At 33.1% G+C, this 15,410-nt stretch overlaps 1 protein-coding gene and 1 non-coding gene across 2 annotated transcripts; one reads left to right on the plus strand and one right to left on the minus strand.

Moving 5' to 3' along the window:
* The first annotated feature begins 876 nt into the window (after positions 1–876).
* LOC107843167 (signal recognition particle 14 kDa protein) lies at positions 877–8,349 on the plus strand. Its single transcript, XM_016687366.2, has 4 exons — positions 877–1,045; positions 2,435–2,528; positions 2,650–2,759; positions 7,955–8,349. The coding sequence occupies exons 1-4, from the start codon at positions 1,043–1,045 to the stop codon at positions 8,126–8,128; spliced, it is 381 nt and encodes a 126-aa protein (XP_016542852.1). The 5' UTR covers positions 877–1,042; the 3' UTR covers positions 8,129–8,349.
* LOC107843203 lies at positions 4,983–7,238 on the minus strand. The gene has a single exon (XR_007044379.1). It is a non-coding gene; the product is annotated as a tyrosine-protein phosphatase RLPH2 (transcript).
* Positions 8,350–15,410: the final 7,061 nt, after the last annotated feature.

Below are 15,410 nucleotides of genomic sequence, written 5' to 3' on the forward strand. Positions count from 1 at the left end.
TTTTTTGAAAAAGTACAATGTACAATTCACGTGTACAATGTGTGTGAGTGTCAGTTTTTCAAAGTGGAGGAAATATGAGCGGAATGACAATTTATATGAAATTTAAACAAATAAATACGTAATAATCAGCCACAACAAGTCAGAAAGTTTCTTTTTGGTTAGAACCTAGATAATTCCCCAGCAGAGTCGCCATTTCTGTGAAATCCTTTTCAGGTTTCTTTTTGGCAAGGAGAATAGTTTTGATCTCTTAAAACTATTTCAAATAATTTTAACAAGATTCATAGAGTCGTCACTTAATTTTTATAGAAAAATCAAGAAAGTTTTTTAAAAGAGTTTCAAAGGTTCAAAAACAGAAATAAACCTTTAAAACTAGAGATTCTGGGTAAGGATTCAATTAATGCCCTAAGAAGATTTTTAAGACACTTAAGAGTGTTCGTTTAAAACGGTTTACGAAAAGACCTAACTTGGCTAATTTTTGTAAAGACTTGATTTTATAGAAAACATTAAAATTATTTATTCAAAAGTTTAAAAATGACATCTATTTATTCAAAGAAGAAAATAATTTAGTTTTTATTCAACGAAATTGTAAATTTCCGAACTTAGGAGGAAATTGAATTTTGCTTTTGTAGGAGAAGAAGGTCATGAAATTATTTTCTTCTTATTAATTATTATAGAAGAGTTGATTATGTTATAGATAATACCTTTAAAAAAATATTAAGAGAGTATTAAATTAAGAATATCTTGTTAATCATGGAAAATTAAAATTTATAAGCAAATTTGGTTTATTAAGCTTGAAGAGAATTAATTTAATCCAAATAGACTTTTAGTCCTATGAACAAAATAAATATTATATTAAAATAAATTACTCACTTTTGAAAAACTTATTAAGGAGATAATGAAAGAAATAATTTATTCTGTCTTTAAACAATATAAATTGGGTGAAAGGTCATGAATTAAATTATGGCTAGTACTAATATATACTAGTACTAATATTACAAACTTTATTTTCCGGAATAATAAACAAAAAGGGCTTCGAACGAACATGGTAAACCCTAACTTCAATCTATCAAAATCAATTGATCATTTTGAATCAAATAATGTCTCTGTATAAAGAATTCTCTGCTAGATTTTCTGATTGAATTTTTATTGTTTAAAGCTTTTATTTTTTGATCCCCAATTTGTTTTTTCTTTATGAGAATTATGGGTTTCTGTAGATTAGAATTGGTTATTAGTTTTTTTTTTTTTCTTTTTTTCTTTTTTATAATCTGTTTTGATTGGATGATGTAAAATACAATGTTGTTCCTAATCAGTGAATCAACTTTTACCATATTGTAATTTGGTCTCTCCTTGTTGATTGCTGGCAGTACACATTGAGATATTATTTAATTTCTTGAGTGTTTTGGTATTGTTTAAAAATAAATAAAAATAAATGAAATTAATGCTAGATTCTTCGGATTCTTGATTTGTTATGTATGGTACTGCACCTTAGTCTCCTAGTCCCAAACTAGATTTTTTTGTGTGTGGGTGGGGGTGGGTGGGGGATGCAGTGGTCCAGCCATTCAGGTGCTGGGGTGGGCGTGGGGGTAGGGTGATGGAACCCTTTCCCATTTAGAATTACATTTAGGTGCTGCGTGCTGGACGCAGTGGTCCAGCGATGATTTTCACCAACAGGATCAAAAATATTAGAGGATAAACACACAAGAAGCAGGAGGGATTCGACGTCTACTCTATATATAAAACATAATTTTGACAAACCCCATCAGGCTATCAGTACCTAACTCTGCTCCGAGAGGAGTGGGGGTGGCCGTGGGGTAGGGTGATGGAACCCTTTTCCATTTAGCATTACATTAAGGTGCTTCTGTGGTGCGTGCCTAGGAGAGTACGTAGCAATGAATTCAATCTGTAGGGTTTGAGAATTTGTGGGATCTGATATATTTACTCGTGTTGTCAACCACCTTTAATTGGAAACAGCCTCTTGCAGAAATGCAAGGTAAGGCTGCATGCGTACGATACACCCTTGTGGTGGGGCCCTTCCCCGGACACTGCGCATAGCGGCAGCTTTAGTGCACCGGGCTGGCCTTTTTTGATCAACCACCTTTAATGGATAAAGGAAGAAGGATTATGTGGGTTGATAGCCAGAGTAGAAATAGGCATAATTCCTGAATTCTCTAACTCTACGCATTGAATTCATCCTCCCATGCACTCCTGAGAATACACTCTGTCAACCTATCTTATCTCTTCCTCTATCGGGGTGGCACTGGCAATGTGAACGTTATCTCAAATAATCACACGGTAGAGCTCAATGTGCTTCCTATTTGTGTATAGAAAATCATATGGCATTTTTGCTTGTTTTAGGGAGTTTGAAAGAATGGGTTTGTCCATATTTTTAGTATAACATAAGTTGACAGTTATTGATGTGAATTGAATTTGTCAGGTACGGTTACAGCCAGACCCATTTCTCAATGAACTGACAAGTATGTTTGAGCGAACTACTGAACATGGTTCCGTTTGGGTTACTCTCAAACACTGTGAGTTTGCCCCTTCATTGGTTTTCCTGTATTTTGTGCTCTGTATTCTCTTCATGATTGATTCATAGTAGAGCTGTATATTGAAATACTGATTGAGCAATCTTGTCCTTTGTATCCGCAGCTTCTGATAAATCTAAAGCCCAGCGGAATAAGATGAAGACAGCTGGGGAAAATATTGAATTTAAGTGCCTCATCCGAGCAACTGATGGTAAAAAGAATATTTCCACAATGGTAATCACAGTAGAAAGTTCCTTTCTTATTCTTTTCCATTGCTCAGTCTTGTTGGTTGGATTGTGGTTACGCCTTCTTTGCAAGTCTTGCCGTTTTTCCCTTTCCTTTTGCTTTGTTGGGTTCTACGTTCTCTGGTAGGAACATTTGAGAGTTTTAGTTTGTTGTATGAATTTACTCTTAGCATAAGTTTAGAATGTTAGATAGATTCTAGCTCCTGGCCTTTATCTTTGAGATTGAGAGCAACAAATTTCTAAAAAAGGATGGTAACCTTGTGGTGCAAAGAGAATGATAGTTGCGGTCCTTGTTTACTTGACTGATTACTAATAGTTAACGTATATGCTTGTAATACAACTAAGGCACCCCTTTTGCTTCCTTGTATTATTACCAGTCTCTGGCCATCAATATGCAATTTCGCAAGGTGTCCACTAACGATGATCGTTGGAGTTTTACACAGTTCCTGTTAACAATATAACACAACAACTATCAATTTTAGTTGTTGGAGAATAGAACATGATATAATGAATAGTGCCAGTTATGCTCGGACTCTCCAAAAATGTTGTTTGCGCCAGTATCAGATACTTTGGAAGCATCCGACAAGCACCAAGTGGCACTTTTGAAGAGTTCAAGCAACATAGACTAGCCAATCATGTTGCTCAGACTCTTCAATCATGTTGTTTGCGCCAGTGTCAGATACTTGGAAGGATCCGACAAGCACCAAGTGGCATTTTTGAAGAGTTCAAGCAACATAGACTAGCCAATCATGTTGCTCAGACTCTTCAAAAATGATGTTTGCGCCAGTATCAGATACTTTGGAAGGATCCGATAGGCGACAAGTAGTACTTTTGAAGAGTTGAAGCAACATAGACTAGCGGTTATGTACTTATGTTGAAAGTTTTGTAAATGAAGTGCTAAAGAGAAGTGACCTGAGGGATTTCCCATACGTCCCTCCTTCCACTAAGAGCGGTAACCTTAGGAATCCTTGTGTCCTTCGCTTTCAGGGTTTTAATCTGCTGTTCAACGTCTTTATTCTTCTCCAGGCCGGCATGAACAGCGATTAGTTTGAACGTTTTGATTCCTCCCTCAGTTTTTATAGGAACATCGTCCTACAAAGCAAAAGAATGAAACAAACTTGTCAAATCTTTGAATCATCCTACTGTTGCATGTTGACGCTATGCAATGACACAATCAATGAGAACTCTCGAGTTCATTTGTAAAGCATAAATCAAACTTAAAACATCTTTTCTAGATACTCAATCTAGTTAAAGTGCTCGTGGAAAAGTGAAGAGATGGATCAACAGAAGAAAAGAAGTTGAAAACGGAAGAATGGTAAAGGCAAACGAGCTTACCTCTTCTTGAATCCAAACCAAATTGGCAAGGAACTTCTTGTGCTCATTAGGAACTGCCTTTATAAGATCTGTAGAAAGTAAAACCTTACTATTAACGGAAGGATTATTATGTGATTATGTAATATCGCAATAGACAGAATTAAGAATTCTCATTTTTTTTTTTTGGTATGTAGAAAGGACTATCAGCAATCAAGTTCTCCGGAAGTCCATCAGACACAAATATGAAAAAAAGGGACAATCTTGAGCATGAAAGGAAGGAACGATGCCTATAATAGACGGGAATTCCTACTCAATAGGAGTTGCATGTCACACCACGCCCCTATTTTCGAATTGGAGGAAAACAGAATTTACAATATGAACAACTATAGAACACATTACAATGATAAACAAGAGAAACTAGACAAAACATGAACTAAAAAATGAGTGATCACCACCCAAATCGGAGTAGGTGATCCAACCAGGAATTGATACAGATAATCCATGTCTTTGAGACAGCTTCCCTCTTTGTGATTTTATGTCTACCTCATTCCTTCTTATCACCTTCAGTTATTATAGTGCCATACCTTACAGACTGCTGCATATGGAAGACAATGCAGAACATGATCGACCAATCTTAGGTTATGCTTTTCTCATTTATAGGTTATTTGTGTTACCTGCACCCTTGTTGGAGATCTCATATCCTCTTAACACTTGCATTTTGCAACATTCATTTTGTAGATAGGGTGAGTTATAGAGCCCAACATTTCATATTATATTACTATCTTCGCAGCGTTCTATAGACATTGCCTTTCACTTTGTTAGCTATCTTCCAATCACATAACACTTCAATAAAACTATTCCATTTCAACCATCCACTTCTAGTTGAATGTGTTATATCTTCGTTTATCATGTCATTCTCCTGGAAGATTGAGCTTAACTTTTTGAATTGTCTTCATTTATGCACCACAATCCTGCCTAGTCTCACCTTACTTTCATTCTTCTTACGAAGCTAAAATTGCATATTCTTATTGGTTCTACATATTCTAAAACTTACTCTTACTTCGACTTATCCTTAAACGCTTATGCTTTGTCTTACTTTGGCTTATCCTAAAACCCCTACTCTGTCTTACTTCGACTTATCCTAAAACCCTTACTCTTTATAGTACTTCTAAGTAGTTCCAACCAGGGGCATATCTAGGTGGGGGTCACCGGGTTCACGTGAACCCATGCTCCCCACCCTAGATCATATATAGTAGTGTTATATTTTTCTAAAAATATTTATATATATAGATGTGTGAACCCACACTCGGAAGTGTTTTCATAATAGCGCATCCATCCTCTCGAAATCCTGGATACACCTCTGGTCCAACTTAGACGCCGTCATGACACGATGGCTTCAGTCTGCTCGGTTGCAGCATTTGGCCTCTATGGCTTGGATCGTCATTTGCTTCCAAACTAGCTTATGCAGTTAGTAGAAACAAACCTTGCGCCTGTGAGATTGCACTGGGTATGTTGTTGCTGTTAATTATTTTTAGCTTCTGAATGACTCCCTTGTTACATTTCTCAATAAATACGATTCCATTTACAAGTAGCATGTATCATGGGGATATCATCCTGGATATTGTTGGTAATAATACCCAATCCATAAATAGAGTAAACAAGTACTATGCAGCTAGGAACCATAATGTGAGGATTCATACGTAGAGTAAACAAGTATTTAATTAGGACTTGGGAACCAAAATATGAGGGGTGAAAATAGTAGATCACGTATGTATTGGGTGAAAACGTGTATCCTCGACCTCATATAAATTTAACAGGACCTTTTTCCGGCAGAACCATGAGGAACACCAATAGTATCAAAAGTAGGAGCTACCCTTTACAGCATTAAACTTAACAAGACGATTCTCAGCCCATTTCGTCCCAAAGCCTCACTCTCTAAAATTCTTATCAATTCCAACTATTGGAGAATTCCCATGTTAGATTTAGATACAATATCATTTGCGAATAGCATGTACATTCGAATCTCGTCAGCATACTGTTTGGTACTACACTGGTCCATAGGTTCAAGTTCTGAATTTCGGAAACCACAGTATGAGGGAAAAAACAGGTCGCATCATGTAAAAGACAGAACACAAGCTACTGATAAATGGAATCACTCCGAAACACCAGTACAAAAGCTCAACTTACCATCAGCTAAAAAAAAGAATGATCCACAATCACCGTTACTATGTAGAAAACGGATCATAAAAGAGAAATAAACTATTTTCACAACTAGCACAGTAGTCTGAAATTCACCATCAATTACAACAAACAACAACAACAACAACAACATACCCAGTGAAGTCCCACAAGTGCGGTATGGGGAGGGTAGACTACACAGACCTTAGGCCTACGTCGTATAGGTAGAGAAGTTGTTCCGGAAGACCCTCGGAAGTAGGTATGGAATGCAAAAACAACAGTGAAGAAAACATAGCAGCTAATAACGAAACAGTAACAACAACAAAGTAGTGCGATAACCGAATCACAATAAACAACAAATTCACCATCAATTAGGAAGGGAAAAACAGGAATCATATCTAATTAGCAAACAATCCAACACAAAATCCAAAAACACCAGCAAAACAAAGGGGGAGGGAATTAAGGAACCATACCAGCAGAACCATGAGGAACACCGTAAGACTCAAAAGTAGGAGCAGCATCATAAATAGACCCTTTATAATCAATACCCTTTACAGCATTAAACTTAACACTATGATTCCCAGCCCATCTCCTCCCTTGCAAGTGCATATTCTCAAAGCCTTCACCTTTATACTACCCCTCTCTTTCTTCATTCATTTCATACTCTTTCCATGTCTCACAAAACCACCCAAGAATGCCCCAAATGCAAAATCATGATTTCCACACAGAAAAACATGGGATTGTTTAGGATACTTTGAAGGTAAAGCAATGAAAAAGTCAAGAACTTTACTAGTATTGGACCTCTATCACAATAATCACCCAAGAAAATGATATGGGCAGTCTCAAAATCAGATGGTTCAATGCAAGATTCAAGATTTGATCATAAATTTTGAAACTTTTCTATGTAGCCGTGGATGTCACCTACACAAATTACCACTCTTGGTTTTGTGGGGGTTGGTGGATTATTGTCCTCCATTGTTTTTGATGTTTTTGTGTCTCTATGTGTGTATTGATGGAGTGGAAATTGGATGGTTGGAGATTCTTGATTTAGTTATTTATCACTACTAATTTTTTTTTAAATAATCGTGATGTTCAAGTTAGTTTTCGTGCATTAATTCCATGAGATGTCTTATCATTTTTCATCATCGATAACACGTACTAAATAACTCTATTCTTGACATGACACATCATGTTACTTGTTGAAATTGAGAAATTGATAGGGTTTTCCACATATATGACATGAAGTTTGGGCTGAAACAAGCCGTCATGTGTCTTAAGAATATTTTAGTCCCTTTAATATGGAACTTTGTCTGGTATGTCTGCTAGCTAGACCTTCCCAGTTTTCCTTCTTGAATGCCTCTCCTCCACATCCTATAATGGATACCAAGTATACCAACTTAAATTTTCTTTACCTTCGTCTTTCTTCATCTTATTTGTATTCATGTCTTGCTTGTTGCTCTTTTTGATAGGGTAAATTCTTTCATTAATGATTAAGAGAAAAAATCCTGTATACCAAAAAGAAAGAAGAGAACCTTAACCAAAATATTGTTCTCTACGAAAGAAAACCAACCAATCATCCATAACACAGACACCTCATGGGTGGTGTATTGATGTCTTGCTTGTTGCTTTTGTCGGTTATACGATTATTTTTTCACTTCTTGTGGCTAATGATTTAATTGGACTAATTAACAGGTTGGAGCAAAAGATCACCAGCGTTTCCAAGCATCTTATGCAATTTTGCTGAAGGCCCGGTTGACTGCACTAAAGAAGAGGGAGAGGAAGGACAAGAGGAAGCTGGCTGCTGACTCTGACAAAAAGATAGAGAGTTCAAAAAAGAAATCTGCTGCTCCCAAGGCCTCTACATGAACACTTTATTCCCCCATTTTGTTTCTAGGATAGAGTTGGTTGTAGGATTTGACCTCCATTTGGGGTGACAAGTCTGAAACTGCGTTACAGCAAGAAGGGTGTTTCTACTCCCCTTTGTTTTTCTTCTAAATTAGACAAACTTTACGAGGAAGGAAAGGGATCCCTTAAAATATTTGAAGAATATTTTGTTACAATCTTGATCTTTTGTTCCTTGGACCAAATTGTAGTCTGCCTATCCACTTGCTGGGCTTACTTTGGTGGGGATTGGGTATCAGTTTTTGTGCTTCTTTTAAGTCCACCAGATTTGTTTTCCAAAGCCATAGTCAGGAATTATGCACATTGTTTGTTTGGTGGGTTTTCTTCTTTTAACCATAGTCAGGTGGGTTTTCTTTTTAATCGAATTATTCGCTATCAGTTTTAGTCAAAAATATCCCTCCACTCTCATCTATTAGTTAAGTAGTTCGTCCCTACTTATACTGAAAAGGCCAAATGTAGGCATGGCTGTTACCAAAGTTATCAAAAATACCCATCTGTTTAGCATTTTTCGACCATAACAAGATAGAGAGCTCATATGGTCTGAATTTGGGTGAGGTGAATGTCAGTCATGTGGTATGTCGTGCCTCTCCAAAGCCAATTTTTATTTCACCTTTTTCATCATCATAATTTAGACATATATATATATACTTGTCGCGCCTGTATTTACCATAACAAGCCAACACGTCTGTCTTCTTCCTGTATTACCAAGATGTCTTCCTCTTACAATATCATCAAGATCTTGTGCCCATATGCCAACCTCCTAGTGGTGTAACAATGGCAGTCACTCCTAGGCCTCGCAGTTCAGTCTTCAAGTCATCGATGGTTGCAAGCATTACCGTTACCTCATTTGAATATCGATGGTTGCAAGCATTACCGTTACCAATTCAAGGGTTCAATATTACATCGAGTATTGTGAGCAACTTGGCGTAGAATCTCTCTCGTTACAAGACTTGAAATATGTAGTGTAGTGCCCAATGATCGATCCTCTACAATGAACTTGATGTGCAGTATTATATGCCTGCCGAAGAAGCACCCCTGGTTTTGGCTCGAACAGACAGTTTTAAGGTTCCTTTGCCTTTTAAGCACCCCTGATTTTGGCTAAGAAGCACCCCTGGTTTAAGGATAACATTCACTAACTTTCCCTTTGCCTGTCCAGTAAGCGAGGATCTTCTCTTCTCAACATAACATACCTTGCCAAGTTAGCAACTTGGTAGGAGCGGAGCAGGTGATCCAGAGAGAGAAGGAAGATGAGGGATCGATCAGTTGTGCAATTGCACCTAATCTTCATGTGGGTAGTCACTATGAAAGTAATAAGCTGCAGCTAACAGTTAGGAACCACAACAATTTATACACTGTGAGTATCTCCTACATAGACCAAAGTATCTCCAGTTATTGTCTCAAGGACATCTGTGAGTTATCTTTTCGACGATGAAACAATAAACTCTTGATTTCGTCACTCCTGCACCAAGTTATGGATTTTATTTTATACCACAAAGCTGAACAAGGCTGCCCATGATTTTTTACATATTGTATTTCTGTGAGTTCTCTCTTTCCAAAGGAAGAAGAATACTAGTATAATTTTGGCACTTGTACGACTTTTCTTACCACAGATGCTCAAAGCTGAAAAGTTAAGCAAGACAAATAGAGCGAACTTTAACAAAAAAAAAAAAAGAAAAAAGACATAATTAAATCCAGAGAGCTATAATTGAATCCAGAAGGAAGTAATTAGGTGTGGGGGTGTCTTTTTTATTTAATATATATATATATATATATATATATATTTTTTTATTTATTTAAAAAAATATATACAAATAATATGCGGGGGATTAATTTTTTTTAGAAAAATGATAATTTCTTACGTGGCAATGACGTGGCTCCGACGTGGCAGTGATGTGTAGGCGAGTGTAACACACTACCCAATAATGTTTAATAATATCATATTTTGCATATGCAAATATAATATCTCGTATTTAATTAATATACTATTTCGGTGAATTATCGATGATTACTATTGGATATGATAAAAGTATATTAATTTTTATAGTAATAACATAATCAATCGCTCTTAATTAATTATTATGAGTCATCTAGGTATTAAGAAAATAAATAATATTTAATGAAAAATAAAATAGACATAAAATGCGAAATTAACTCTTAATGTTTTAAACTAAATTTTCGTATTTCGAACGATGATTTTACTATATCACTCCTTATTATAAGTCATTTATGTATTAGAAAAATAAGAATAACAAAATGATATGTCAACATAAAATATTTGATTGACTATCAAAATTATATTAGTGCCACATAAATTGGGACGGGACAGAAGAAGATATAAAACAACATATATTATTTGAAAATGAAATAAAAAGTACTGTAAATAACAATGATTAACGAAAAAAAATTTGACTGATTTATGCTGCTTTAATCGTGATTTTAATGTATCACCCATAATTAATTATCATAAGTCACTTATGTAATAAAAATTTTCATGATATTTTAAAATAAAAATAAAAATTATTACATATACTCAAAGGGCAAAAGAGTATAAACACACAAGAGATAAACGTAGAGAAATCAAGAAGCACCAAATGGATTATTAATATTTGTAACATTCAACACATTTCTAAATGTTTTCAAATTCTTCTTGAATCAATACATACACATAATAAAAATAATAAATAATAATAATTACATTTTACTATATCACCCATAATTAATTATTATGGTCATTTAAGCATTGTGCCACATAAGTTGAAATAGAAAAAATATTATAAATCACAATGATAAAAAATTTAAATTATTTAAAAAAATATAATTGGCTATCGTCAACATAAAACTCTGGACAAGGAGAGTAGCATATATTATTCAAAAATTACATAAAAAGTATTATAAATTACAATAGTCAACAACTTAAAATATCTAAAAATAATCTAATATGTTATATATTTCAAAAAATTTACATGAAAAATACTAGAAATCACAATAATTAACAACTTAAAAAATTTAAAAGATATAAAATAATTGGTCGACTCTTAAAATTATACTAGAGTCACTGAAATTGGAATAGAAGAAAAGTATTATAAATCACAATAATTAAAAACTTAAATTATTTTTAAAATATAATTGACTATCAATGCCACAAAAATTTGGACAAGAAAAGTAACGTATATTAATTTGAAAATTACATAAAAAATATTATAAATTACAATAGTTAACAACTTAAATTATCTAAATATATATTAAAATAACATATGTTGAACTCATGCTAGATTTTGGATGAATCCTAGAAAACACATGCAATCTTTTTATTAAAAAAATTTATTTAAATATATCAAGATTGAAAAGGTAAATAAATATCTTAATGTTGGACCCGTGCTGACACGGGCCATGCTCCTCTAGTTTTGTGATATATTTCAGTGTATGATTGGTAAGCCAAAAAAATATATTTCCCATTATATCTACAACTCGATAAAGCGTTTTGAAACAACATATTCAGGGATAATACTCACGAAAATATCTGAACTTTGATCGGATTTTCAGTTGAGCTTACTGAACTTTGCGGGGGTTCTATTACCTTTAGGCTTTTTTAAAGTAGAATTAATTCCCCCAAAACGTTATTTCCAGTTTTGGAGTATAAAATGTAATACATACGCTAATCTCGCATCGACATGTGTATTTTTTAATTAAAATTAATTTTTATTTATTTTCTTCTCCATTCTTATTTTCTTCTTCATTTAAAATTAATTCTTCTCCATTTTGGTCCACAACAGCAGTATCAACAACAGTTTCTCCATTCTTCTCCATTCACGATGGTTTGTAAACCCATGTTTTTAATACATTCCGTCCTTGCATTTTTTACATAAAGTAAAGTTTCGAATTTATTGCCGGAAAAGCTCAAAAGTCCGGGGACTTGCAAGTTTCCGATGAAATCGCAAATTCTCAACGCAAATTAATAGCTGAGGATGCAGGGAATAATTCTATGGCAAAATCCCCAATTATTACAACTCCATTGATTCCAATTTCAAAATTCTAATTTGACTAATTCAAAAAAAAATTGATAATTTGCCGGCTTTGATTCAAAATTTCCAACAAGTTTTAATCGAAAATGATGTTGGAAATGTCGGTAAGTCAAAAGCCCCTTCAGAAAATGATCATAATTAATTCAATTGCGATTTTTTTATTACTACTTCGGTTAATTTGGTCGGAAATGGCGCCCAGGTGATCGTAAATCAAATTGGTCAAAGGAATTCGAATGAAAATGAGATGGGGAAATTGAGGACCGACCTATTTTTCTCTCTTGTTTTCTCTCTATTTCTCACTGCCTCTCTTGATTCTATCTCCCTCTCTCGATTCTCCCCACTTTCGATTCTCTCCGATAGTGTGTGTATCACTGTGTGTGTAGTGTTCTCCGGTATGTGAGTGTGTGCGTTCGTTTTTTGATGGTAGTGTGTGTGTGTATGGAAGAGTATATATATATGATTATGTGAGTATTTTAATGAAAATAAAATAAAATAAAAGTTTATAATGAAAATTGAGGGGCTATTTGACAAAAAAAAAAAAAGGTTTATAACCTTGTTTTAACACTTTCACGCGCCCAATGCGCGTGACTTACACACAACGGTCCAAGTGGGCAGATATATACCACTAAAATACAAAAACAAAAAAAAGTCTAGGGGTAATAGGAATCTCGCAAAGTTTAGTATGCTCAACAGAAAATTCGATCAAAGTTCATGTATTTTCGTAGGTATTATCCCAAATATTTACTATACACATAGTAATTGGTTGGAGATAGCATTTTGACATATTTCCCTTACGGGATAACTGTTACGAGATATTTATTTACTTGAAAGATAAGTAAAAAGAATAATTAAAGAATATTATGTAAAATCGTGAATTAACGGGATATCATTTTTATTAAAAATAATATTTGACAACCATAGGCTGGAGTAATTCAAATTCGAAACAAAGGAAGGAACACTTTTTAATAATAAAATTTTTGTATTCCAAGTCTTGAATTGAAAATCAAAACTAAAGACAAAAGTAGCCAGAGTTCTAATTATAGATTCATTTAATACATATAAATAGCAATTTGTACATATTTTAATTAATTTTATGAGATATTTATCATCTTTTACTAGCAACAAATATAAAATAACTCTATTTATTATGTTGGGTCGCAATTATTAATAATCCACCATATTTGAGATAGATTTTATTATTTGATTGATGCTAGGTTGCAATTATTTAATAATCTACCGGACATAAATAGATTTTATCATTTGGAATTCAAGGAATTTAAAAAAAAATAAATTTAGCCGTTAGAGCCGTCATTTAAGCCGTCTGAAATTTCATATTGATTCACCCTTGATAGAGTTAGAGCCGTTCTTCTTTCCTGATTACTTACACAACACTTGAAAATTAGTAGTATTCTTGAAATTTCACATTAAGTTAGAGCTGTCATTTAAGCTTTTCTTTCATGAGACACCGTGATGACTAATTAAGCTTTAGTTTATTTTTATCCTTGTTCCTTTTTAGTTATCACATTATTATTTTTTTTAAGTGTCAAATAATATAAACTTTAACCAACATTTTATAATATAGTTATTCATCCTATTGATATTAGAAAAAAAAAATAAAATTTATAGTATTTTTTATGTAGTTTTTAAATATTTAAATTTTTATTTTAAAATATTAAATTAATTTAATAAAATTTAACTTGAAAATTACTAGTTTAATTAATTTCGAAAAGCGAAACATAGCAGCTAAAAAAGAATAGAGGAAATTTGGACGTATCAAAAAGTAACACATGACGATCAAAGTCTAATTTAATTACACTTTGCATGCTTCAACGAGACATTATATAAATTGATTGATGTAACTTAATTATTTGTCTCAAATTTATAATTATATCAAGAAATAGACCATATTGTATATCCTTAGAATTTATTGCTTTATTGGGCTAGATAATGACTAATATTCAATTTGGTGCATGTATGTTTTCAAAATATTTTTTTAGTCAAAATAGAAACACTCAATTATTAGAGTTTAGAAGAAAAAGACTTCGAGAAGATTTCACAACACACAGGAGGAATATAATCATCTTATTAGTGACGGAATCAAAATTTTTATTAAAATGATACAAATATATAAAGTCGAAAAAATTAGAAAAATATATCTTGCATTTCGTAGCTAGCTCCGCCCTTATATGTAGGTTCAGGACCTATCCCATAGTCCTATACACTCAGTGGCGGAGCCACCTTTGTTTCAGGGTTCATCCGAACCTCCTTCGATGGAAAATTATACTATCTTTACACTAATTTTACATGGTTAAAAATATTTTTTATACGTATATAGTAGATATCGAACCTCCTTCGACTAGTTCGTATGTTTATTTTTGAACCTCCTCAATGAAAATCCTGACTCCGCCACTGCCTACACTACAAGAAAACAAAGAATTAGCGATGAATAAACTTTCGTAGCTAAATAGCAAAAAATCCATGCTGCATTTATTTAGTTACAGATTTCCGATGAATTCGCTAGTGATTATCGATAAATTTCATAGCTAATTTTAGGTAAAAATTTATACGCACACGGTGAATACATTAAATTAACTTTCTTTATCATGGTTATGTAATTAAATTAAGTAAAATACATATTGATTAATCATGATTAAGTAACATGAACTTTAAATTCAAACAAATGACATACATTTATTAGCTTGGTATATACACTGAATGCGTGTAAGTTTTAGCCGTTAATTTTATGCTTTCCAGTAGTACTACGTACATCCCTAAACCCTTGCAATGCATCATTATTAACATTTTGGAATAAGATACTTTTTCACAGAAGAAAATTCAGTTTGAATAAAAAGTTTTCTTGTTGATCAAAATGTTATGAAATATTCTGGAAGATTTTTGTTTTGTTTTTCTTTTGATCATTCCAAAGATTTGTAGTAGTTAATTTGATAGTGAAAGTCACAACTTTGACTAAAAAACATTAAATACCAAATTAATTTAAAATAGTTGACCTTTTTTTAAAAGTATTTGTTTCAATTTAATTATCCCTTTTTTTTTGTGAAATCAAGAGAAAATTAATTATTATATTCTTCCAATACAATCTCTATCATTAAATGACTAAACAAAGTGTATATACATAAATTTATACATTTAAAGTATAATTAATAAGACTAATTTGATAAAATAAATCTCTAATAAATTTTTTCTTAAAAGAGTGTCAAGTCAAT

This window comes from Capsicum annuum, chromosome 9 (genome assembly GCF_002878395.1).
Source record: "Capsicum annuum cultivar UCD-10X-F1 chromosome 9, UCD10Xv1.1, whole genome shotgun sequence".
NCBI classification, from domain to species: Eukaryota; Viridiplantae; Streptophyta; class Magnoliopsida; order Solanales; family Solanaceae; genus Capsicum; species Capsicum annuum.